The sequence below is a fragment of the Paroedura picta genome, chromosome 5 (assembly GCF_049243985.1).
Source record: "Paroedura picta isolate Pp20150507F chromosome 5, Ppicta_v3.0, whole genome shotgun sequence".
Classification (NCBI taxonomy): Eukaryota; Metazoa; Chordata; class Lepidosauria; order Squamata; family Gekkonidae; genus Paroedura; species Paroedura picta.
In genome coordinates this window covers 77,554,121-77,581,546 of record NC_135373.1, presented here as the reverse complement: position 1 = coordinate 77,581,546, position 27,426 = coordinate 77,554,121, and the positions used below count along the sequence as shown (strand labels likewise).

Here is a 27,426-nt window from a genome sequence, read left to right as displayed (position 1 = left end):
TTGTGCTGCAACTTTGGATTGATGTCTTACATGTGAAGCAAGTTAAACAAGAAGTTTGGCCTTGAATTGATGACTTAATACATAGATTTGTTGCTAAGTATCCAATGAGAACTTTGGGTATCACGAAGAACTAACTGCTTTAGGCTCAAGGATAACCCTTTACACCGCTATGTAGCCCGGAAGGGTGTTTTGTTTTGTTGTACACGATAACTAAAAATCTTTGTTTCTCAAGTCTAGCTGTTTAAATATCGTACTGTGGATCTTGGCTCTTACATTACCATAGATGAAATGCAATGAATTTTTCAAAGAGCTTGTTAATTTAAACTGTGATCTCACCTCTGGAATCACAGAATAAATCTGCATGATGTGCAGGTCTCAGAGAATTTGGGAAAGGATTCTAAGCTTAGTATGCTAAAGTGCTGTGAATTATCGGACCTATTTAAGATGTAGTGTGCTTTGCTCCCTTTCCCCACTTCCCAGTGAAACCAAGGCTACTTTGAACATTTTCTGTTATGAAGAAGTGTTCTTGTTTTTATAAAAACCCAGGTTTTGTGTGAGTGAGAAATGCACTGATCCAAAGCTAGTGGTGGTAGGCCACTTAAAATGTGGTAGCGCAGAGTGAAGTGCAGAACAACTGCCAGGAAATGTATTTGCTGCTGCTCTCCCACTTAAACAACTTAATCTTTCTGTCCCTGGTGTAATGATTAAGTGTGGTGAACTCTAATGTGGAGAAGCAGGTTTGACTCCCTATTCTTCCAAATAAAGCCTGTTGGGTGACCTTGGGCTAGTTACAGTTCTCTGAGAACTCTCTCAACCCCACCTGTCTGGCAGGGAGCCTGTTGTAAAGAGAAGTATAGAAAAATAAAGCATAAAAACCTCTTCTTGCCATTTCCTAAGCTTAGGCGGTGGAGGGAGAGAGGGCTTCCTATGTTCTCCTGCCTCATATACGTCATTTTTTCCTAATTGCACCCTTTCAGTCATGTCTGCCCAAAACCACTCAGCTGAAGGGAAGTCAGAAGAGCAAAGCAAGAAAAGTTGGCGAAGGCTCCCTGTGCGTGGTCTCTTTGTCCCCTAAAACTGTTTTAGGAAATAAATGGGCTAGTCAAACCCTCTTAGATAGACCTCTGCAATTCAAGACATAGAAGCAGGTGATCCTCAGGAAACATGGCTGCAGAGCAAGCAGCTCCAGGGTAAGCACCAAAGAGAAAGTATTCTTATCAGGGTCAGAAGTGGGAAGACAAGGGGAAATTTATTCCACTACTAAGCATGGCAGTGGGGTAGAGGCTTTTTATGTGAAGAGTCAAAATTGCCCCAACCATATGTAGTAGAGATTAGAGGGAAGGGGGTATTTGCTCCTTCAAAATAAAAAACACTTAACTGGAGGTGAGCTTTAGTTGCTAACCAACCAGTAAAAAAAGTCATCTTGGCCTGCTTTGTGCCTTTAGCAGCTGCTTGATCTGTGTAAATCAGAAGGTAAGTTTTGTCATAGTTTCCCCCCCCCCCCCCATAAATATAGTAATTTCCTGATGGCTACACACCAAATTGCAGTTTCCAAAAGTTTTAAAAGAAGTAAATGTTCACCAAATGATGATCAACCTATGTATTTATTTGTACCCCACCTTTCTCCTGAATTGGGTTCTAAAACATCTTAGTTGTTCTCCTCTCCTACAACTTGTCATCACAAGGTAGCTTAGGCTGAGAATGTAGGACTAGTCCAAAGTCATCCAGCAAGTTTCCTTGCCAGAGAGGAAATTCTAACCTAGGTCCCCCAGAAATTAGTCCAAGACCACTGTCCCACATTTCCTGCTCCCCAATTAAAATTTTCCAGACATGTCCTCAAGTCATTATGCCATCTGTACCGTGCTATGATCTGTTTTTCACCAATACTAGTCAAGCTGCTGAGCCATTTCACAGGCCAAAAACAACACATTATGTAAAGTTTCCCATTTCTCACTTAGTGAAAGGCATCTGTCTCATGAGCATTGCACATCCTCAGGAAATACCTGCAGAACAATTTTGGTCTTCAGTGGACTCAATGAATGGTTCTGAATGCTAGAAGAATGCCGTTGGAGGAAAGCTATATGCAGAGGTTGTCAAACTGTTCTTCTCCAGATGTCCATGGACTACAATTCCCATGGGCCCCTGTCAGCATGCTGGCAGGGCTCATGGTAATTGTAGTCCATGAACATTTATTTATCGAATTTATATACTGCTGTTCCCAACTGGGCTCATGGTGGTTTACATAGTAAAGGCATAAAAACACAATAAAAACCCCATAATGCACTTAATACATTATTAAACAATAAGACAGCAGATGAAAGAACCCACTAGCAACTCACCCCCTCGACCAGGGCCAACATACTTACTGTCCTACTGATGGGCATGGGTAACAGATCAATAGATGGATACGATAGACATGGGGGATCCCAGATTGAATAGCAGGACCATGCCCTTACCTCAACCATATGCCTGGTGGAAGAGCTCCATTTTGCAGGCCCCTTAGCTCTTCCGGGAGCTCATTCCACCAGGTTGGGGCTAGGACCGAAAAGGCCCTGGCCCAGGTCGAGACCAGGCGAGCGTCCCGAGGACCCGGGACTATCAGTAAGTTCATACTCACAGAGTGAAGAGCCCTGTGGGGGGCATAAGCAACCAGGCGGTCCCACAGGTAAACAGGACCCAGACCTCATATAGCCTTAAAGGTTACCAAAACCTTGAACTTGATCCGAAAACAGACTGGTAACTAGTGCAGATGTTGAAGCACCGGCTGAATATGGGCCCTCCATGATGTTCCAGTGAGGACCCTAGAAGCCACATTTTGTACCAGCTGTAACCTCTGAATCAAGGACAAGGGCCGGCCTGCGTAGAGCGAGTTACAGTAGTCTAGTCTGGAAGTGACTGTTGCATGGATCACTGTGGCCAAGTGGTCTGAGGATTGGTGGGCACTAGTAATCTAGCTTGGCGAAGATGGGAAAATGCCGTCTGATCTACTTTAGTGACCTGAGCCTCCATAGAAAGAGAGGCATCAAAGGTCACTCCCAAATTCCTGGCAACAGGTGCAGGTGTGAATTGCTCCCCATCCAGGCACGGGAGGCATGCTTCCTGGTCCTACCCTCTTCTCCCCAGCCACAGGACCTCTGTCTTGGAGGGGGTTGAGTTTCAGGCGAATCTGCCTGAGCCATCCAGCCACTGCTTCCAAACAACTGGCAAATGTATTTGGGGGGGAATCTGTCTGTCCATTAGGAAGTAGAGCGGGGTGTCATCCTCATATTGGTGACATCCCAGCCCGTATCCCTGGACCAGCTGGGCTAGAGGGCGCATACAGATGTTAAAAAGTGTAGGGGAGAGTATAATCCCCCTGTGGAACCGCACATGGGAGCCCACAAGGGTCAGATAACTCAACCCTCTGCGTCCGGTTCTGGAGAAAGAAGACCAGCCATTGCAGCGCGGTCCCCCTAATCCCGATTACGGTGAGGCAGTGAGCCAATATCTCGTGGTCGACCACATCAAATGCGTCCGACAGATCTAATAACCCGGGTATGGCAGAGCCGCCTCGATCCAGCTGGCACTGGATATCATCCGTCAGGGCGATCAGCGCAGTCTCCACCCCGTGGCCAGGACGGAAGCCAGACTGGTATGGATCAAGGGCCAAACTAGAGAGTAACATTTTGACAACCCCTATTGTATGCCATGGATCAATGTAATGGCACTATCATTGTCATATTATTCTCCCTTTTATTGTGTTTTAACTATTTATGTTGTAAACCGCCCTGAGACCTATTGGGAGAAGGGCAGTCTAAAAATTAAATAATAATAATAATAATAAATTATAAATGGATAAATAGAAGAGAGAGAATTCTGAAACTGGGCATATTTGCCACAGGATGGTGCTTGCAGATTTTTTTGTTTGCTTTAATAGTGGATTTTAACAGGGATGCTTTGTTAGCCTAGTTTAGTATATGAAACCAGAGAACAGTTTTGGGCACTGCAGTATTTCTTGCATATGTTTTGAATTTGCAAAAAGAAAGCCAGTGGTGTTAATGTTTTCATACCACACCATGAGATGCTACTGGCACTAGTCTGTCTGAACCGCAATCCCTACAACAAGCAAGCTTTTCATACCACTTTATTGGAAGTCATGGAAATAGCCAGGTTTACTCACAGCAGCCGGTGAAAACTTTAAGGGCAGGGGAGGACAAAATTTTTGAACTGTCATTTGCCACCTAGACTGACTCCAGGCACTTTGTTCCTGTTTCTTTTGCAGAAACTCTTAATTGGGGCTTGCTAAGAGGAATCTTGTGATTAAATGCCAACTACTGGAGATTTCTTCCTAACCAAATACTGACTAAAGCTTCTGCTGGCTTGAATTAAAGCATGTTCAGTAGTTCTAACTAGATTATTTTAAGAACTGATGTGTGACTTTGCTCAGCCATTAAGAAGTGTCAAACAAAGTCTTTTGAGAACTACAGTATCTCAGTCTGTTTTTATCTCCATGCCAAATTGTTTGCAAGTGAGACTCAGTACTCATTATATACTCCTCAGTCCAGATTTAATGCACAGAGGATGTTTTCTTTCTTCAGGGAGTCCCAAAGGAGTGATGCTTTTTCCTTGCAGCACCTGTCAGATGTGCCAGGGACATTGTTAATTTCCTTATCAAAAACAAGGGACAGTGGATTGACTGGAGCACATTACAGTACCATAGAGTTCCTGTATGTGTTGAGAGTGCAAAATAGTTTCTTAACAGGACTCTTTTCTGTTCAGACAAACTATAAAGTCAATGTACTGGTAATTGACTTTCATATTGTATTAATAATATCAGTAGATATTCCCTACCTATGGAAGTATACATAAAAAACAGTACCCAGAATTGTGTAGTTCATTAATTTTTCTGCTGAAGTCATACATCATAACATAGAAATCTCAGGAGGTATTTCAGCATTTAGTTCACTGTACAGATTAATTAGAAGTTATGTCTTGATTGTTAATTATGTGGGTTTTCAAAATAGAGATCAGTTGTAGAAGTATTCTATCAACCTAAACAAAGGGCTGTGATGTACTGAATGTACTTCCATCAAATTTTATTTGCTATGGCAACAATTTATCTTGTCAGATGCATTTAAAAAAAGATATGCCAAGGTACATATCAAGAACCAAAAATCTATTTGGACAAAATCTATTTCTGGAAGGATTTTTATAGATGGCACTACAACACATATTGGGCAGACATTGAACATTGGCCTATTGAGGCTTTAAAAAATTAACCCAAAAGTTTGGGTTGGAAAATAAATACTATACTAACTAGATAAACTTCTGAATGCATAATTTGATTGGCCTGACTGACCTTAATAAACCTTTCTCCCAAGAGAAACCAAAACTGGAAAATGATCTATATGTCCAGAAAAGACTCTTAAACATTTTTTTAGTATCTCAAGATCAATATTCGTCAGCAGTTCTATGCACGTGAACATTTTGAAATGAGCTCTGAACATCTTGTTAATATTACTGATGTATAAGGTAAGCATTTGGATCAAGCCTGATTTAGGGCACTTGCTGTTACCTTAGTCAAATGCATCAGCAATGTTTCATTTGTCTAGGTCCGAATATGAGGAAGCACATGTGCAGCTCCTAATGTTGCTGCTTGAGTACTCCTAGAGTGGGGGTGAGGTGGGCAATGGGATAAGATTAATTTTGTATAATTGGGGATTTTCAGTTCTTTTTTGCCTCCATCATTCAGGTCCATAGACAATATGGATGATGTCTTCCCTATAAAGACTTGGATTTGTCAAAACTAGCAAGTGCCTCCTTCATTACATGAAAAATCTAGACTTTCATGAATGCTACATTCCATAAACAGAATGACCAAGATAATTAAAAGTTTTTGTTCTGTTGAATACTGTGATCACTTGTACTTTGGCAAAAAATGCCAGTGCCTTTATTGTGCCTAAATAATTGTCAGGAAGATCACAGCTCCTGTGTCAACACTGGGATTTTAGCACCTGAGACCGATGTGAGGTGCAAACTATAATGTTTCAGCAATCCAGATGTGTTATTTACATACACATTTGAAAGTAAGGGAATCACGTCAGCGTTAGTGGCTGCTCAGTAAAATCTTAACTGCCAGAAACATTTCATCTGGGACTCCTTCTGTGGTAACTGGGATTTTATTGGACAGCCACCAACACGGACTCGTCTGTCTTGGTATCTAAAGTTTTAACCAATAATTGGAGTCTTTTGTCAATACTGGTCTGCAATCATCTGACCCACAAATGGTTCTGTATATACCGGATCAATGTCATTAAATCAGCAGAAGCCGTATAAATTTGCTGCCTTGTCTTTTTAAATACATTATCATTATACAACACAAAGTTTTTTTAAAGCATGATTGTGCTTTTGCCTTTTTAGAATCCAAGTGGTCATTTTGTAATAAGTCTAGTACAAGTCTTCCAACATACAAAATAAAAATATAGAATATCTTTATATGCAGCATTGGATAAGATGATGAATCTTAAAAAAATCAGCCAGTGTTTCTGTCTTAATTGTCGACAGTAAACCTCAGTCTCAAAGAAATAATATGCCAGTACTGTTTATATAGATGAATGGTTTGGGGGGGGGGGGAAGGGCACTTGCTATTGAGAATTACATTATAAAAGTTCCATTGAAATCATAACCATCCTGGCTATTTACTGTTTTCTATGCATTAACAGTGGCATCCTAAGTGGCATTATATCCTTTTAAGCTCATTGAAGGAAATGGTCCTAGAAAGGCATAATTCTGCATAGGATGGCACTAATAGTCCTGCATGTCATCATTATTTAGCAGCTTGGTTTAATTTCTTTCTGTAACATCCAGCTCAAGGTCTGACCCAGCCTGTGTTGAAACACCACTTTCTTCATCCTAAGGAGTTTTTAACTTCCTGAATTCTCTCATCTGTGGGTATTACAAACCCTGTTGTTTTGTAAATTTGGGTACTGGCATTCTCCTGTCTATTGCTGCTTCTGTGAATTTAGGCAGATTTTAAGTGGGTGGGCAGAAGGGATTGTGTTGGTGCTTGGCTCTTGTGGCCCTTTCTTGCATGCAAAGGGAAATGCCAATCGCCACTTTGGATCAGAAGCTGAATTTCTTCCAGGCTAGACTAGCCATGGATTCTGATTTTTTTTGGGAAGGGGGAAAATCATCTGGGCATGAAACTGGGGTCACTATGGGTGGGCAGGTAATTGTGAATTACATGCATTCTGCAGGGGATTGGACTAGATGGTCATCTTCTATACTATATATGAATTTTGATGGATTTGTTTGGACTTTAGAAAAGTTTCAGTTCAATTGTGAATTTTGTTTTGTTTTATAAGGTGCCTATGGATGTCTTTCTTTCTTTCTTTCTTTCTTTCTTTCTTTCTTTCTTTCTTTCTTTCTTTCTTTCTTTCTTTCTTTCTTTCTTTCTTTCTTTCTTTCTAACTTGTATGCAACTCCCAGTGCCAGCTGGCTTGTGGCAGCTCACAACAAAACAACATTTTACAAAAATTTCATATAAAACCCATTTTAAAAAGCCCTCCACCCACCCATCCCCCAGCCCCAAATTTCTTCCTCTCCACAAACCAAGCTGTTAGGCTGCCATCATACTATAGGTGCCCAGATGCAACAATGTTCCCAGAAGCTGGGCAACGTGCCAGGTATTCAGACACTCGGGGGAGGGGGGCAGATGAACCAGTCTTGGCCTAAACCAGACACCTGTGGAAGAGCTTCATCTTACAGGCCCTGCAGAACTTGAGTGGTTTTGGCAGGGCCCTCAGCTCTTCCAGGAGCTCATTCCACCAAGCAGGGGACAGGGCCAAAAAGGCACTAGCCCTGATCAGGGCCAGGCAAACTTCAAGGGGCTGGGAATCACCAGTCTGTTTTAACCCACAAAGTGTAAAGCCTTGCGGGGGCGGGGTGTAGGGGGTTAAACGGTCCAGATCATGTAAAAGGTCAATACCAGGACCTTGAACTTGATCTGGTACACAGCTGTCTCAGCACCGGCTGGATGTGGGCTTTGCATGATGTTCAGGTGGGAACCCAAGCAGCTGTATTTTGCACCTGCTGGAGATTTGAGTCAAGGACAGTGGCACTTCCATGATGGACAAAGTGATTTCTGCTGATTCCTCACTCCTAGTGCAGATTTTCTCTGACCCCCTCTTATACTCAGCATGGGGGTTCCTTAATGGGGGGCCACAGAAGAATATGCTGGGGAGGGGTCTGGATAGAATTGTATTCATTGAGCTCGCCTCTGCTTAAAGCTACATGATGCCCAAGCCTGTGTTTTCCATCTTCTTGAAAGATTTACTCTTCCCATGTAAACAGGTCTCCTAAGTGCTAACGTTTGTACTCCTTTCAAACTACTTGGCTTTATATTAAGGTCACAAAGATACCTTCCTCAACCCACCATTCCCCCACCTCCAAAATAGCTGAGCCCTTGAAGACAGCTGTTTCTGACAACCACATTACTTTTTGTTTTGGAGATCTATAGTGGACTCTCCTTTCTGCTTTGACCCCAGAAAATGGCTGTGGAACATCCCCATTTTGACTTGGTTTGCGGCACTTGACAAGAAAGGATATAGCTCTTTTTCTTCTTCCTTCCTGCTCAAAATTAGCCCATCAGTAATTTGTACGGAGAGAAGAGAGTTGTGTGCATGCATGTGCATATATGTTTTTGTAAGGGAAAACAATGTGTCTAAATGGGCAGACTTTATCTCCCCCATTTGTAGCACTTGGCAGCTTCTACCTAAAACAGGGTAGAAGAAACAGGATAGGGTGAAGAAACCCTCTACAAGGTTTATTTGCAGAGTTCCAAGGTAATATGAACTGTAAGCCTCAACATCAGGAGATTCACAGATTTCTATTACAGGACATTGGAGTTCACAACTTCTACTTTTTTGCACATCACCAAGCTCAAAGGTAGAGAAGATGGGAATCAATTTCCAAATCAGGAAGTGGCAAAGCAGGCGATTCTGCAACAAACACAATATTCATCTTCATGTTTTAGAGTCAATTTTCACATTTTCGCATTCTATTAATGTTCCATATTTTCTTGTTCTAATGATCAGAAGTATGTTTTTGTTTCTTCTTTCTATAGGCTGCTTTTGATTTCAGTTACACTGCTGTCTATTTATTCAATAAATCTTCTGTTAATATGCGCAAAGGAAACAGGTAATCCAAAAGAACTTTGTGTTCAATCAATGTGCAGTGTGGAGGGCTGAGGTGAAGGATATGGAGAATTCATTCTGAGCATTGCCTTCCCCCAACAGTGTATTAATGTGGATGGGTGGGATGCAGACTGCGGCTCTGAATCCAAGAGATTCATAACTTTAAATCCTATTCCTTCAACATTATAATTGAAGCAAGATTATAGTTTGTGATATCTATTAGATAAATCTTGTTTGGATGCATGTTGAAGTGAAGATGCTGGAAGAAGACCCACAGCAGTCTTCATGAGCTGCATTCTCAAACTGCAGTTTGTGAGTCTCATTAAGGACTTTGGCTTAATCCACACTTCAGTTCCATTCAAATGAATGATGCAAGTTAGTCAGAAATAACTTAAACCTCATTGATTTCCAATGCAACCCATTTTAAATATAACTTAATTGGGGCTGTTGTTTTCACATGGCTGAAGCACATGCAGAATTGCAACTTTAATTCATTAAAAACTGCAGCTCTTTGTCTAGTCATCTAATTTGTTATGAAACAGAAAATATTGTCATCTATGTAACAACTAGTCAGTTATCAAAAATAGATATGAATAAGGCTGTAGAATTTTAGGCCTTCCTATGCTGCATTCATTTATCTTTTAGTTCTCAGATATTTATTATTTATTGTATTTATATTCTACCCTCCCCTGAAGTTCAGTTATTGCTTTGGGGCCCATGTATGTTGCTTCTTCACTGGGCATGAAACCCAATCATAGATATTCTATTGCTGGCTACTGCATTCAGCTTTTTGTGCTCAGTGTACGTGTTGATCTGTATATAAGGAAAAAGTCTTGTCAGTGCTATGATCAAGAGCTACAAGGTTTGGTTTACCACTAGTATGCCCAAGTTATGCTGTTTCATTTACCAGTAGCCAAATATTATCTGTATTAAAAGTGCTAATTCTGATGCCAGCATTATACAAGTCAAGGGGTAGGAAGACTAAGTAGTCCTAACTTTGTTCTAAACTGTAACTCCCAAAATGAAAGCAATTGAAGAATTTTTGTCCAAATAAGCTGGTTCAACAACTGATTGTTCCGTGACATGTGATGAATTAGTTAAGAGATGAAAAAAGATTTATGGCTGGGGGAATTTTGTGAGGATACAAACACTGCTAGTGGGTTAACTTCAGTATTCCTTGCCATCTAATTCATTTCTGGATTTTTGTCAAATTGGTATAATCAGGCTGCATGGTCTACGAAAAGCTTGGTGAGCAAGTCTTTGGCACTCCTGGAAAAGTGATTGTTTTTGGATCAACCTCTCTTCAGAACACTGGAGGTAAATAATGGGTTAAAGGCGCAGAGAAAATCAAACAGAAAATCAGATGTAGAGACTTATTCTCTCTTTTTCTTATGCCTCCAAGTTGCAGTCAACATTATTAGCTTGTTTGTTTGTTTATTTATTGGATTTTTTGATACCGCCACTCCCAGCAAGCTGGCTTGCGGCGGTTCACAATAAAACATAACATAAAACAGTATAATTCAAACTATAAAACCTCATATATACACAACAATAGAGCCCCTTGTGGCGCAGGGTGGTAGGGCAGCAGAAATGCTGTTTAAAGCTGTCTGCCCACGAGGCTGGGAGTTCAATCCCAGCTGCCAGCTCAAGGTTGACTCAGCCTTCCATCCTTCCAAGGTCGGTAAAATGAGTACCCAGCTTGCTGGGGGGTAAACGGTAATTACTGGGGAAGGCACTGGCAAACCACCCTGTATTGAGTCTGCCATGAAAACGCTGGAGGGCGTCACCCGAAGGGTCAGATATGACTCGGTGCTTGCACAGGGGATACCTTTACCTTTATACACAACAATAGTACTAGGACAATTCCCCACAATCAACATGGCAGTAAAATATTTATTATATTTATTTCATTTATAACCCGCCACTCCCACATAGTGGTTCATGGTGGGTAACAAAATCACCCCAACAATAAAGTTTCCCATAAAACCAATAATAAAATCCCCCATATTCAACCCCGTAGATGGCAAGACTCCCACCTCCCCCCAGCTCAATGGACCTTTTTATAGCAGTGCCTTAGGGGGATAACTACAGGAGGCCCCGATGACCTGGCTAGCCAGCGGGGGGCCCAGATCTTAGCAGCACTGGCCTCAACCAAAGACCTGGCAGAAGAGTTCCATCTTGCAGGCCCTGTAGAACAGAGAAAGCTGTATCAGGGCCCTCAGCTCTCCTGGGAGCTCATGACAGTGGAGCTCACTCCACCAGGTCATTCCACTGAAAAGGCTGTGGCCCTGTAAACCTTCCTTGAGCTGGAGATCTCCAACAAATTAATATCTGCAGAGCATAATGCCCTGCGGGGGTCATGAGACATGCAGTCCCACAGATATAAGGGATCCAGACCATGAATAGCTTTAAAGGTCAATACCAGAGCCTTGAACCTGATCCAGGCCACAACCAGTAACCCATGCAGCTGCCTCAGCACCAGCTGGATGTGGGCCCTCCAAGATGTGGGTTCCTCTGAGGACCCTAGCAGCTGTGTTTTGCACCAGCTGCAATTTTCAGATCAAGGTTGAGGGTAGGCCAGTATAGAGCGAGTTACTGATGTCTAGCCTAGAGATGACCGTTGCATGGATCACTGAGGCCAAGCAATTTGAAAGAAGATAGGGTGGTAGTAGCTTCACTTGGCGGAGATTGGAAAACGCCGTGTGTGCTATTCCCATGGCCTGGACCTCCATGCAGAGGGAGGCATTCAGAATCGCCCCCAAGTTCTTGGCTGAGGGCAAGATGTTAATTTGCACTCCAGCCAGAGTGGGCAGGCACACATCCTGATCTGTCGCTTTCCTGCCCAACTGCAGGACCTCCGTCTTGGAAGGGTTGAGTTTCAGGTGGCTCTGCTCCAACCATCCAGTTGTGGTTTCCAAACATCTGGCAAATGAGTCCAGGTGGCTGTACATCAGGAGAGCTGGGTGTTATCTGCATATTGGTGACATGCCAGCCTGTAACCGTGCCAACTGGGCCAGATGGCACATAAAGATGTTGAACAATGTGGGGGAAAGAACCGCTCCCTGAAGTATTCCTCAGGGGAGTTGGTAGGGATGCGACAACTGTTTCCTCCACTGCCACCCTCTGTCTTCTGTTCTGGAGAATGGAACGCAGCCATTGTAATGCTGTCCTTTGAATCCCTGCCTCAGCAAGGTGGCAGGCTAACAACTCGTGAATGTCAAACAACCATGTCACCCTCATAGGGATTTAAAGCAAGAGATGTTCAGGGCTGGTTTGCCATTGCTCATCTTTCTGGACAATCCTTAGTGGTTTCCCATCCAACTACTAACCAGGGCTGACATTGCTTAACATCAGAGATAGGACAAAATCTGGCTAGCCTGAACTATGTGGATCAGGGCTTATTCTCTATACTACGACTGTTATGTCTCCAGTTGAATTCAAATTGTTCTTGCATTGTATTAAAATGTGGTGGGGAGTATGCCTTTTTTTTGTTCATAAGCTCTTTTCTTAACTCCCTTGGATGCAGTTCTCTGCCCCCTTACCCAGAAATAAGCTACTGGATGTAATAGGATTTATTTCTGAGTGAACTTGCATAGTATTGGGCAGCTAAGTATTGGAGTAATCTCCTGCCTTATACAGGGCTTTTGGCTCCTTCTCCTGGCAGCCCTAACAAAGAGACTGAAATATCTTCCAAGACCAGGTTAGATGTTGCAATGAGTTTGGGGGAATATCATGGGGCTGTGTCGTCTCATTTGTTCGTTATTATAGGTCTACCGTAAGATCATGCTTGCTACATGAAATGCTGACTAGATACCACTTCAAATTAGATACATTGTCCTGGATTATTATCCCCACATTCAAAATACAGATGGCACACCCCTCCGTTTAAAATGAGTGCTCATATATTTATTGCCTATCTATTTAAAATATACAGAATCAGAGAGTAGAATAGGATCAGGCTCCTGCTTGCATATATCTTAAAGGGATGAGTGGCTAAATATCCACTGTTGGAATTGAGACACTCTGGGGCTGATTCTGATTGTAGCTGAGGGATAGCAAATGTGGGAATGGGTAGGATTGCTGACCCAGATGTATACACATAAATAAGAGGGTATGCTCATGTGTTGGGTTTGTCCATATCATCAAGAGACATGGCAAATGGAGGGACCAGATCACGTGTATAGAACAGACATAATGTAAGTTTACATGTGTAGGCTCTTGTTCACAAGTTACAGTGAATGCACTTTGGGGTGGAGTCAGCAGGGCCTGCCCTCCGCTGTGCCCTCTCTGTCCCAGATGAGCACCTGTGAACAGTATATGTCATTTGAAGCAGTCCTATAGATAGCTAATGGAGAAAGCAAAACATGTTGGCATCATAATTTATTGAGATTACTGAACAAATCTTTCTTTTCTGTAGCAATGCTGAGCTATCTCTTCATAGTGAAAAATGAACTCCCCTCTGCCATAAAGTTCCTTATGGGAGAAGAAGAAAAATTTGTGTAAGTGTTGTTTGTGTTTCTGCTGATTTCACTTCAATTTTTTTGTGGAAAAGACAGGGATGGGAACTCAAAAAAGGAATCCATCTCTAGAAGTGTTATAGGCTGCTGTTTTGGGATACATTATATGGCATGAAGTTTGCACAATGCAAACAAGTAAAACCATTTTCTGATGTTTCTTCTGATAAAAATAAATGGGGAGAGGGAGTTGGTTGATCATGGCTGCTGCCCTCAACCATCACATGTTCAGAGGTAACATTTGCATGTCATATGCAGCCAAATACATACATGTTCAGTATAAAACAAACATAGGTTGAAGACAGAGCTAGCAGTAGCAGTCACAGTGAATAGTCCTGCTGGATCAGGTCAGTGGTACAGCGACTTGTTTTCCACAGTGGCCAAGGGCCCCCATGTTAGGGTTGCCAGGTAGGGCCTAGAGAGGTCTCAGAATTACAAGTGATCTCCAGACCGAAGAGAGAAGTTCCCCTGAAAAAGGACTGCTCAGAGAGTGGACTCTAAGGAATTATACCCTGCTGAGATCCCTCCCCAAGCTCTACCCCTAAATATCCAGGCTCTGGATGTGAATGTGTGCTGTTGCATGATGGTAAGCTCTAGAAAGAACCATCATTTCTCTGGAGAGAAGTAACTGCCTGGAAATCCTGCTCTGCAGAAGAAGCATGGTTGAAAATCAATGTTGTAAATCAGTAGATTTACTGTGTCATTAAACAGGCTTCTAAGTAAAGTATAGTTCCTGTCTCTATGAGTGATTGATATTTAGTGTAGGTACATTGAATATATGTAGTCTTGCAGTCTGTTGGCCAGTCATGGAAATCACTGTCTGCAGCACACTTTGTACTGCAATAACTGTCTTCCTGGTTAAGTAATCCTTTCCTGTGTTGAAAGCCCAAGTTGTGACTAATGCCAACTGGCATGTGTTTGCCCTCCACCCCTGGCACTCGGGTAACAGTTTTTCTCAGGAAGTTTTTGAAAACATGATATTTACAGACTCCCGTGGCTGAGACTCAACAAAGACCTGCTTCCAAGGGACAGCTAAGAGTTGGATCCTGCCAACTGCAAGAGAGGGAAGGGGGGGGTCCCCCTTTTGACTATTAAAAAGACTATGCCCGGGATCATGGGACCCAGATGGATGAAAACCAAGAGACAGGGGCAGCAGTGAGGAGGGGAAATGAGCAACTATAGGTGGTAGGATCCAACCCTGAATCTCTTTACTATAGTATCTAATACACACCATAGGTATTCCAGAGCCTGTTCAGCCTCTGGAAATCTACAGTGCAGTCCTAAGAATGCTTCTCTAAAAATAAGAGGCATATAATAATTATATTGGAAACATACTTTACAGTATATGTGCAATAATTCAATACTGGAGCAGAATGTTATATCTGTACCTTAAAAATGTTTTACAGAGCCTGGTATGTGGATGGGCGACTTCTTGTCGTAATGGTGACGTTTTGTATAATTCTTCCTTTATGTCTTCTTAAGAATTTAGGTAAGGATACAGTTGTCTTTTTTTTTTAAGATGGTTTTTAGATGCCTTTGGTACAACATTCCTGGAGTGGTATGCTATATTCTGATTCATGTGCCCTCCTTGGAATAAACTCTGCATAGGGAACCATATAATAATGAAGCCTACCTTACAATTTGGTACAGTCTGAATACAGTTGGCTGCCACAACTTGAAACAAATTAAGTCTTTATTTGGTTCTTCTATTTTAGAACCTGGATTTAGAACCTAAAGATGTCTTCTTTCACCGTCAATGGAATAGCTTGTATTTTTTTAAAGCTATGTATCTTTTATTCCAAAGCAAAATACCATATTTGTTCAAAATCAGCAAAAATGTGAACATTTCTATTTCAACTTTAGACTGGCAAACTTCTCAGGCATGCATAAGATAATTTTAAAAATTGGTTGCAACACCATTCTTTAGCCCCAGGTTTCTCTTGCCACACAGTTCCCACAGTCACCCTTGGGTCATTCTTCAAATCCATGGCTTGCTTCTCACCAGTTGACAGCCATCTGTAGCATTTAGTTACCCAGTAGTGTCAAACCTTCACTGGCTGTATTCTTGAAAAGCCTTAATTGTCTCATGACCTTTCCTATCTCCTTTGGTAGGTATTTCCTGTTCTGTGAAAGCTCTCTGAAGACAGAAGCAGAATATGGAGATTAAAGCCTTCCCTGTTACTACCATCCATCAGTTTATATTCAAACATAAACTGCTTCTGAAATCTAGTCTTACATTTATGAAAAGGGAACATATATATAACCCAACATTTTCCTGGATTTAATTCCCCATGCACTTAAATCATAGCTGTAAACTGTATTCAATTACGCAAATTAATTGTGATGACTGAATGAATTGCTGAACACAATTTTCCCATTTACCTTTTCTTAGGGTATCTTGGCTACACTAGCGGCTTTTCCCTGACTTGCATGGTATTTTTTCTCATTGTGGTAAGTGTTGTTCCTTGCTTTATGTCTTACTTTGGTTTACATTAAGTTCTAAATGCCATTCACTTGAAATGTACAATTGTGGCTCTTTATTCCAGGTTGTCTACAAGAAATTTCAACTCCCTTGTCCCTTACAGGGGACAAACACAACTACCTTTTCAAACTCTAGCTCCTCCTCTGAAGAGATGTGCCAGCCCAAGTATGTTACCATTAATTCCAAGGTACGATTAGTTTCATAATGTGTCTTTCATTGCTCATTCAGAGGGTTCTTTTTACTTGGTATCAAGACAATCATAGTTTTCTAGGCAGAAGAAATTACATTTTGGTGATTTCCAAGATTATTAAAAAAACCTGGAATGTTTTGCACAAGTATTCAGGTAGCTGTTTGAAATGAGAGGGAAATAGAGAAAGGGAAGCTAAAAGTGGGGAATAGGACCATGAGGCAGACAAGAACAATCCTGAGGAAGTAAGAAGTATGTATTTTAGATTATGTTGATTTCCACACAAGGGGGGCCTGGTGTGGCTTCCCTGCTATTGGCGTGGCTGCTGATAAAGCAGACTGGAAATACAGGTGTGCAAAAACACTGGTATTTTTCAGTTTGGGACATATTGAACCTGAAAAGTGTTGGTATTTCCTGATATTCCCAAATATTTGGTAAATATTCAGGAATGTCAATTTTTTCCAGCTCCCTGAGTCCAAAGCATTTAAAGAGATCTCGATCCTTTAAATGTCTTCTCTACTCCAGGCTTTGCAGTTGCAGCTTGAAGTGAACTCTGAGTCCAAAAACATTTCAAGGGATCTCAGTCCTGTTAAATGCCTTCTGCAGGTTCATGGTTCACCTGGAAGGCATTCACCTGCAATCAGTTTAAATGCCTTTTATTTCCAGCTATCTGGTGATCCTAAAAAATTCCAAATATTTTCAGGATTTTTTTGGCTCTGCTATTTTGGTAGCCAGAAGAAAAGAAAAAAGAAAAAGAAAAGAGAACCAGGCTGAATTAATACCTGAAAAAAATACCCCTGATTCTCCAAAGCATTGTGGTGCATTTGTGCACCTCTTGAGAGTTCCCTGGCTTTTCTCCAGTCTTTCTCAAATTCATTCCATGAAAGATAACAATAAAGCCTGCATGGCTGCTATGTGGGTGGAAAAATTTGGACATTTTCCTTGCTACTGTCACTGCAGTGGTCATTTTCTCTACCATCAACATGGTGCATTGTTTTTAAACTGGCCCTAGAATATGGTTATATCAACATATCATTGTAATGACAGATGTATTAGATTCTCAAAGGCGTAGAACCTCTAGACTAGACTCTATACAGAACTACACTTGTCCTTCACCTGGAAACTACAACTAGTCTAAAATGCAGCTGCCCAGTTGAATTTCAGATCAAGTTTAAGATGTTGGTTCTTTCCTTTAAGGCCATCTGCAGTTTGGGTTTGGTGTGCTTAAGAGGCTGCCTCTGCCTCAAAGAGCATTGCGCTCTGCAAATTCCAACTAGTTGGTAGTCTGTGGCCCCAAGGAAGTATTTCTGGTGTCAACTAGGGCCAGGACATTTTCAGTCCTGACCCCTGTTTGGTGGAATGAGCTCCTTGAGATCAGAGCCCTGTTGAAACGGACTCATTTCCACAGGACCTGCAAGACGGAGCTCTTTCGTCAAACTTTTGGTTGGGGCCAGTGGTCTTGTAATATCAGAGAATTACTACTGAGAGTTTACATTTGAAAGAAATTGCATAGTTGTACTATAATGTATGTAGTTTTCAATTTTATGATGTGCTTAATGTTTTAACGTTTTTATTAATGTTTATGTTTTGTTGTATAATGGACTACTGTTCACCACCCTGAACTGCTGGGAGGGCTGTATATAAACGAAATAAACAAACAAAATAAACTCTGGGCAGATAACTGTTGCAGAAATGAGCTGTGTAAAAATGTAAGGGAAATATGTATTTTTCCTGACTTTCTGTCTGTCTTTTTCTAAAACAGACTGTATATGCTTTACCCACCATTGCATTTGCATTTGTGTGCCACCCTTCAGTGCTTCCAATCTACTGTGAACTGAAAGAGTAAGAGCATCTTTTTTGTGTCATTATTAAAAGAGAACTACTTTGTCTGCAGAAGTTCTGTACCAAGTTCTACTCTGCACTCCTCCCTGTCTTCATAGGAGGGGAACTTTAATTTGAGGAAAGCACAGGACTCTCCTGTCATCAAGGAAGGCTTGGCTCACCCAGGATGCAGTTTGAGGGGGCATGATAACAAGAGTGGGGCTTTCTTCGGTTCTGCACACCAATTACAGAAATACAAACAGTTTTTAACAAAGTTTGGCTGGAGGGGTTTTTATACTGCAGCTAATAACCACTGTCCGGCACAAAGGCAGCCAAATGTGGTGGAACAGCAAGTTGTATAGTACAGACGTAGTAGCCTAGGTGCCATCTTCAAAATATCTTTTTAATGGGAAGTCTTAAATGGCTATGTTTTACAAAGAAAAAAACATTGGAAAGAGAGTTAGTTGAATTCTTAATTAGGGATGTGCATTGTGAAATATTTGGGCTGTTTTTAAGCAAATGACTCTCCACTAAATAACCCCCAAGTTTCAATAGCTCCTGGACAAGCTGCCGCCATTGTTTCCTATGGAGGGAGGAAATTACATGCTTTAATTTGGAGCAAAGAATCGCCAAAGACACAAGAGTAAGCAAAGCTATCATTGACTGCAAACCTTCCAGTGCAAACAGAACCAGCAAGCTCGACAGAATCAAAGCAGGACCACAGTGAAATCTGGCAGGGCTAACGCAACCAGTGTCAAAGACAATCCAAGCCAAACAGATTTAACAAGGAGAAATGTACTAAAATGAATGACGGAATTGTCTGTTAGGAACGATGACAGATGCTGGAATGCCCTCTGGATATAATGGGAGTAGCTCTGGGACTATAGTGATCGCCCCTGAGAGTACAAACTGGAATGGTAGGCCCAAAAGTGAACCCTGGAACCAGATAAACTATTCTCACCCTGGAAGCACTGCCCCCAAAGTGGAATGATGCCCCCCTGGGGAAATATCAGAACTGTTCCAGAAAAAAATGGCCATTCCACTTTGGGGGTGCAATTCCAGGCTCAGAGCACTGATTCCAGTTCCTGAGCAGTTATGCTACTCATCATTCCACTTTGGAGGCTATCCTTCCAGTCCTGGAACAGTTCTGCTACTCTCAGCTGTAATTGGAGGGAGATTTCACTATTTTAAGAAAGGATGGTGTAGGGTATTCTAAAATGAACCATGTTCCTCTCCAATTACAACCAGGGAGGAGAGGAGGTAGACACAAAGAGGGGATCAGCCAGGATAGGGGACTTCTTTCAGTGTGGCTGCTCCCAGCAACTGTTCTTTTCCCCTCCTCCTAGGAGTCAGATTTTCTGCTTGCTTGATCAATTTTGCATTAACATTGGGGTGTCAGCAAATGGATGGAAGAAGGGACTGTTGTCCACGGCCATGATAGTAAATTGGTTTTAGTATTCTCGTACTTTGGGGAGGGAGGATATTTATGGCTGAAAGAGCAGAAGGCCACTGGGTTAACTTCATGAGAGTACCAAGGTCTAGAATTGTATTTATTTATTATTACATTTATATACCGTCCTCCCCAAAGGCTCAGGGCGGTTTACATCAGAGATAGCTGTACAAATTACTCAGTATATAATAACACAATAATAACTATAACATTATGAACAGTAGAACATTTGGGAGAACAATAACTCAACACTTACTGATGGCCCAGTGGGGTGGGTGAGTCTGCTATGATGGCTGTAGGAGGGAGGCTGAGGGGGGTTGATTGGAAGCGGTGGTACTGGTTGACCTCAACCAAATGGAGGGTGAGAGATGCCCATATTGAGAATTTCCAGATTATGAAAGCTGACTAAGTCCTGCATAGTATTCTTCATACTAGGAACAAATTTATTTATGTTTTGGGGCTTTCTTCTGCAGTGCTTTTAAACAGGGGGTGTTAAAAGGGACTGTAGCAGACACCCCATAAACAGCTGGGGGGGGACTATCCCTGCTGGCTCAGTTGAGGCTCTTTTGGGCTGTTTGACTGAGGGCTCTGTTGGGCAGTCTGGTTTAAAGGCTGCCTCTCACCTGTTTTTTTGTGTGCGTTTGCCACTGCTTTTTAAAATCTGTACTTTTTGGTTCTGGTCTATCGGACCCGAAAAAAAACAGGATTAAAAAAAAATCCAGGTTAGAATATTTTACTCATATTGGGATCCAGGTTCTTCTGGGAATCCTGAAATTTTTTAAGGTCCAATGTAATTGAAGCAAAATATACCAAGAAAAAGAAAGCATACCCCTAGAACCTTTAAAGCCCTATCTGGCCTGGAATTATGCTGAAGAGCCGCCTACTCCTGAATGAGCCTACCTGACCATTTTTCCGAGGCCCCACTTTCTGAGACTAGGTGGTAGCAACACAAGTGAGAGCATTCTCAGCTGTGGCATCAAAACTATGCAACTCTCCATCCAGGGATATTCATCAGGTCATTTCTGCCATTGTGTTCCTAAAGTGGGCGAAAACTTTTTTGTTTAGTCTGGCCTTCCATCAGTGATTGCACTATGTTTTAATTACAATTTCTTCTGTTTTTACCATGTTTTTACTATGCAGTTGGGTTTTGGTTTAAATTGTTTTGATGGGTTTTTAAGACATTTTATTTTAACTCTTAGCCATCGTAGTAAGCTACTTCAGACAGAAAAGCCATATCTAATATTAGCAAATACATAAATAAAATAAACACCAGCTGCTTCAATGCCAAATGCACTTATGCCAAAGACTATATTTTGTGTACAGAAATATAATTAACCTTTGCTGATTTTTTTTTTGCAGTCGTTCACAGAAAAGAATGCAGATGGTTTCAAATATCTCATTTTTTGCCATGTTCATTATGTATTTCTTGACCGCCATTTTTGGCTATTTGACATTCTATGGTATGTAACCAATTTTTACCAGTATATGAAATTCTTGGTTTTGTCGTTGTTTCTAAACAAGAAAATTAAAACAGAGAGATTGGGGAGGGGGTATTTACAATTCCTACACTTACCTGCCTTGTGATTTTTGTTAAATGGAAGGAGTGCTTCCATCTATGTGTCTTTTTCTCTCACGGCACACACCAAGCTAGAAATTGTCACCAGCCAGCTTTTATTAGTTTTGCCCAACTCTTTTACATACTACAAACTCCAACCTACATGTCTTTTCTTCATGCATCATTCTTGGCATAGTGTTTTTGAGTGGTCAAAAGTGACATCTATTTTCTTTTTCACTAGCAGAAAAGCTGGCTGGATCCCTCTGGGACATCTGGAGGTTATCTGAGCATGGAGTTTTCCTTACCCTGGATGTTGCATTTGATTGGTCTTATGTGTGAGCAGAAGAATGGGGAAGGAAGTATATAGCCTAGAAAACTCCCCCAGTCATAGCATACACTGCTAGGAAGGTTCTATGCATGCCAATTAGAGGAGGTTTCTGTGTGCTTGCTTGTGAGTTTCTGTGACACCCATGCTAAGAACTGACTGACCTGCATTAGGCAAAGGGCACAGTGCTAAAGGTGCATTAAAAGCCGGAGACTCAGAGCTTCTGCTGAAGGCTAGTTGATTAACGGTATCTCCCAGGTAGTGCCTGTTTGGTGCACATTCAAGGCCCTTTCGTGTCTTTGGGCCTAACGGTATTTTTCAGGTGGCAGATTTTGTAACTTAAAGATATCAGAGATGGGGGGAATTACTGTACAGGTCCACAAATTATTCTGTGATATGTGCAGAAGATTCTTACCCTTCCCCAAAATTGTATTCAGCAACAGGGGACAACAAAGTCTTCAGCACTAGTACAAATCTGTGTCTCTGCCATAACGTTTATGTATTGATTGATTCATTCATTTGTATCCTCCACTTCCTCCAAGGAACTCAGAACAGCATGTACTAGGGGGACTGTCATCCAGGTGCTGTTGGGCTGGCCATTTTTGAAAAGGCCTCTTGCGGAAGAGGAAAGGGTAACCAGAACTTTATGGTTCGAGAATAGATATTTCCCCCTCCTTCTTACTATTGGAATTTCATAGTTTAGAATAAACAACTGCCATCTTATAATTTAGAATATAAGCAGAAAAGAATATGTTGTGCATTGTGGTTTTAAACATTTAAAGAATCCAAAATGATGATCGCTTCATAGAATTATTTTTAAAATGTCAGTATTTGTGTATTGTTTGATTGTGATATTTTAGGTTTAATTGGAGCAGAGACAAATGCTCTTATTTGGACTTTCTTTCCTGATGCTGATTTAATCAGGTTAGCATCTCATTTCTATGCAGTTTCCTCAAAAGTAAGCACCATTAATTCAGTGGGACTTGCTTCCAACCAGCAGTGCAATACTTAATAGTGTTGCACCCTTCTTAGTTCATTGAAGTCAATGGCATTTGAAGGGGATATCACTGTAGGAGCACACCACATCTCCCCTGAATCTTGAATGGTCATGAGCCAGGTTAAAATGTTGTTTGTGATCCAGCTTCTTTCATCACTGGCCCTGGTGGGTTACAGATTAATCCCTTGTTTGAGAAGTTGCTTGCTAAGTGAGATCTGTAAACTTAGCCCAGCTGCTGGAATAGTCCTCTGTGTCTTCCTTGCAGAAAATGTGCAGTCAGATCTGCTCCATAAATACCAGAGCAAAGATGACATCCTCATTCTGACAGTCCGCGTAGCTGTCATTGTTGCAGTCATCCTCACAGTCCCAGTATTGTTTTTCACTGTAAGTTGGACTCTTCTTTCCACTTGGAAACATTGGCTGGAGCTGAAAATATATTCCCAGTTCCTGGGTTCCGATAGCAACATTCCATTTCCTTATGAGCAGTGACAGTCATATCTATCGTATAATGTCTCCCGTAGAAAATTCCATTTTTGCTCAATATAGTAAATCAGGCTTAACAAGATAATGGATTGCTGAAGGCTTTCATGGTTTCATTCTGGCATTACTTATAACTGCTATTAAGGAAAACATGAATGCTATGCTTCTCCTCACCCCCCAAGAATCTGGGTTAAGCACTCATGCTGATTACCCATGACATAAGAATGCTAGGTGTGGGTTAACCAGAGTTGAACCCCCCCACACACACCAGTAGCCATGAATCAAAACCAGTGTTTACTCCAGACTTAGAATTCTAGTTAGTTGGGGGAGGGGGAGAGAACTAACTCTAGCCAAACTACTTGCCTGCTTTTGTGTGGAACAGGTAAAGGAGCCTTAGTTTCTAAACAGGATGTTTCATGCCAGAAGGGAATGGGGAAAGGTGTGAGATGCATGTGTGAACCTGGTAAAGTGCCCTATATATACTCAAGTATAAGCCTAGTTTTTCAGCACCTTTATTCAAACTGAAAGCGCCCTCCTCGGCTTATACACGGGTATATACGATAGCAATTTTGTGTTTGTTTCCTTAACTCTAGTAGCATATGGCATCTGAGTGCCATAAACTAAGGTTTGTTGTTGCATGAACAAACTTGGGGGTATCTTTGGGATCTTGCACTCCCTCTTTCCCTCATGATCCAGCAACGTTCACATATCTAACTTTATGTTGAACTGAACTACTTACTCCTAATACTCCAGAGGGGGTTCAGAGACTGGTTTCCCTTGTCCCTCACCCTCTTATGCTGTTTCTTCACCAACTGCAGTTCACATTATGGGAATGGAACCTTGAGGAGCAGGAACAACAGTAGTATCGAATTTCCTCCCCTACAGTGCTTGTACACCAACATTTTACACTCCCTTGTTAATGCTAAAGTACTGAACCAGGAAAGTTGGAACTTCTTGTAGGGCATCTGTTGAAGGGGAGGACTGACTCTTGAAGGTTTATACTCCAAAACTCTTATTAGTTTCTGAGGTGCTATTGAACTAGCTATTTACGTAGGGAAATGCTATTAAATCCTCACCTGGGCCCATTGAGGGTTAATGGGCACCAATGGTATACTGTGGAGTACAGAAACTCCAGGTGAGAATGGAGGCAGGCTGTAGAGGGCTCTTCAGATGAAATGCTAGAATTACAGTGCTTTTTGAAGCAAACTACATCCTTCTAAGCCATTGTACCTCTGCTTAGGATGACACCATATGTTCCTGGGCATTCCCAGCTAATAATACTAATCAGAGACCTCATTCTGTGCTACAGTATGGGCTGAAATAATGATCAACAAGCAGAAGAATTACATATTGAGTGCAGGAAATTTTCCTCCCCATCATGTACGATCCCTCATAAGAAGGATGAATTTCTGCCCAGCGAGCGTAATTAATATAGATATATTAGAACAAACAGAAATAATGAAATGCCTGCTGCTGAAATAAAAAGCATCTGGAGGAAATGCAAAGAGAGAAACAGGGAGCTTGCCAGGACAAACACACACACACACACACAAAGATGGCTGCCACATACAGGTTTCACCTGACAGTTGTTTGTTTCTTTTACAGGTTCGCTCCTCTTTATTTGAGCTGGCTAGAAAAACCAAATTTCACTTATGTCGTCATATTCTGGTGACGCTGGTCCTCTTGGTTATCATTAACCTGTTAGTTATTTTCATACCTTCCATGAAGGATATTTTTGGAGTTGTAGGTACAGTATTCTCTAATTACATTTGCTTAAGAAGTAACTTACCCTGCGATCACTCTTGATTCTTCAGTTTTATCTCCTGTGCTTCATCACTGCAGGGGTAACTTCTGCCAATATGCTGATTTTTATTCTTCCATCATCACTGTATCTAAAAATTACGGACCAAGATGGATCAAAACTGACTCAGAGGATTTGGGTAAGTTTTCTCATATATCACCTCCCCCCCCCCCATTTTTTCTTTTTCTTTGTCTCAGTAATCCTTCCTAGATAAAGATTAATACTGCAGTCCTTAAAAATCAGTGGGCTTACAAGGAAGTAACTCTGCACAGGGATGCACTATTTAAAAAACTGAGGCCAGTGTAACAAAGGAAAATACATTTTTTTCACCTATTTTTAAAAGTTGAACTGCTTACAACCTGCCTTTCTTTAAATAATATCTTAAAACAGCAGACCAAACATTAGTTCCATGTGTGTTATGATAAAGAGAACTGCTATGGGAGCAGGATCATCCTCATTTATTTACTGGAAGACAACGGGACATAGCCACGCATACAAGAGAATGTTAATTCTGGTCTCACCACATTGCATTAGGGGTGCTTGTTTTTACATTGGTTGCAGGAAGTATCCACTTACTGTAGTTTATGAAAGTGATGGCTAATTTTAATAAACTCTACTGGTTAAACAAAAAGGAACTTTGATTAACTAGGGTTGCATTCAGTCATTGTGGCAGTCTCTGAAAATAAAAGATTGGATGCAATACAACATTTCCATAGATATATGAGAGTGTGACTTTCTCAGTTTTCTTCTCCCTTGACAGCTTGAAATGTCCCTGTAAAATCCTGTTCTTGGGATTTCTTTCCCCTTGGGAAGAGGAGGAGGGTATTGGACCTCCAAGAGTGGGAGAGTTGGAAAAAACCTAATTTCTTGTCATTTCATTCACAGAAATACTGCACTGGATCTAACCCAAAGTTGGTTCATTATTTATTTGTTTATTTATTTATTTATTTATTTATTTATTTATTTATTTATTTATCATACTTCTATACCGCCCTCCCCGGAGGCTCAGGGCGGTTTACATTATAACAGAAAACAATACATAAAATTAATTGTTTAATTTTTATCAATGAAATCATCACTATCTTCCCAACTCTATATTATGCTTGGGAAGTCCACATTTGGGGAAGGGGTTAAGTCCCAGTACAAAACCAAGATTTCAAAAAAACAAAACAAAGTGTGGATCTTTGAAAAGTAAAAGCAAAAAACAGATTTATCCAACTTTTGGAATCCCGGCTTGTAGAAGAATAGAAAGTCTAATTTTCTGAGGTGCCTGGGAAACTGGAGCCTGCTTGTATCAGGAGCTTTTCAACTAAGCTCCAGATGTGAGAGGAGCCAGGGGTGTGTGTGCCTGTAAGCATGGCATGGTAAGCAAGCTGGAATCACAGCCAATACCAGCAAATCTTCCTTGAATGAGAGGCTGTCATTAGATCTTAGTGCAGGCGGAGGCATTGATTAAATAACTTATAAATAGTGGTTTCACTTTGGTCCATATACATTTATCACAAATGTCATTTGCTTGCTTTTTTCCCCTGTAATCGTCAATAGAAAAGATGACCCAAACTTAATCTGTATGCAAACCTGAGCATAGTCTTAGCACTAGAACTGATTTTGATGGCCAGGGCTAAAGTATAATGTGTAATAGAATAATAATGGAGAAATTATGTAGGGAATATTTTACTCGTTATAATTTATGATTATGAATTATTAGTTATGAATTGTGATTTCCAAGTCAGAGTTTCTAGATAGTCTTGAAATCTCAGGGAGAGGCTGACTACTAGCAGCCTGCTCTAGGCCAGTGGTTCCCAAACTCTTCCAGGCTACCATTCCCTTAATTCTATAAACTCATCCCCAGTGGCCCCTACCCTACTCTACCCTATAGAAGGTATTCTTCAGAACAGTGGCTTGCATGGCCCACCAAGGCAGGTAATAACATTAAAATTCAAAACAGTAACAGTTAATGGCACATTTATTCAAAATTCAATTAAATTCTAAGCTTATTCATCAAAACTGATTAATTTGATCAGGTGATACCAGCTTTTCAAAGTGATAGTCATTTAGCAAGAATCTTAGTTAACACATTTAGTAATGGCTTCACTGTTAAGTAAATACTTAATGTGATGGATGGCTTTGATGAAGTGATACCAGTTTCCCAATGTTTGGTTCAAAGTCACTTCTTAGGTTTAGTAATATGGAGATAACTACACCAAAACCACATTCCATCTAACATGGCACCACACAAAGAAGCTTCTTAACTGCTGTCCATCTAAACTAGAAAGGACATCTGTTTTACTGCTTAAAGTGCTGCATGCGAATTCAGCTATGCAAGTTAAATGCAGCCCTCAAGATCATCTTTAAACTTAATCCATGCAGGGAAGAGAGTCCAACAAGGCAATGTCCTAGCCCCTTATCTTCCCAACTCTATATTCCACCAAAAATCAGCAACAAATACATCTCACTGCTGCTTTGTGCAGATGATCTTCAGGTCCTCTTTTCCATGATTCCCATTGCCCTGAGAAGAACTTTGAGTGCTCTAAATACTTACTGTCAAATGAACAATTTAGAAGTAAATCATGAAAAGAGTAAGATGTGCTAAAAGCATTATGTGCTAAGAGGTCAAAACCCCATATCTGGAGATTGAACA

At 41.2% G+C, this 27,426-nt stretch overlaps 1 protein-coding gene across 3 annotated transcripts in view; it reads left to right on the top strand.

Moving 5' to 3' along the window:
* SLC38A1 (solute carrier family 38 member 1) overlaps positions 1-27,426 on the top strand; it is a 76,370-nt gene that overhangs the window by 32,585 nt on the left and 16,359 nt on the right. For all 3 annotated transcript variants that reach the window (XM_077338648.1, XM_077338649.1, XM_077338650.1), the window contains 11 exons: positions 9,104-9,177; positions 10,398-10,490; positions 13,591-13,672; positions 15,094-15,176; positions 16,080-16,138; positions 16,234-16,356; positions 18,119-18,198; positions 20,987-21,087; positions 22,770-22,888; positions 24,590-24,731; positions 24,827-24,924. In XM_077338648.1, the coding sequence (XP_077194763.1) occupies positions 9,104-9,177; positions 10,398-10,490; positions 13,591-13,672; positions 15,094-15,176; positions 16,080-16,138; positions 16,234-16,356; positions 18,119-18,198; positions 20,987-21,087; positions 22,770-22,888; positions 24,590-24,731; positions 24,827-24,924 (1,054 nt within the window). The remainder of the gene's footprint in view (positions 1-9,103; positions 9,178-10,397; positions 10,491-13,590; positions 13,673-15,093; positions 15,177-16,079; positions 16,139-16,233; positions 16,357-18,118; positions 18,199-20,986; positions 21,088-22,769; positions 22,889-24,589; positions 24,732-24,826; positions 24,925-27,426) is intronic.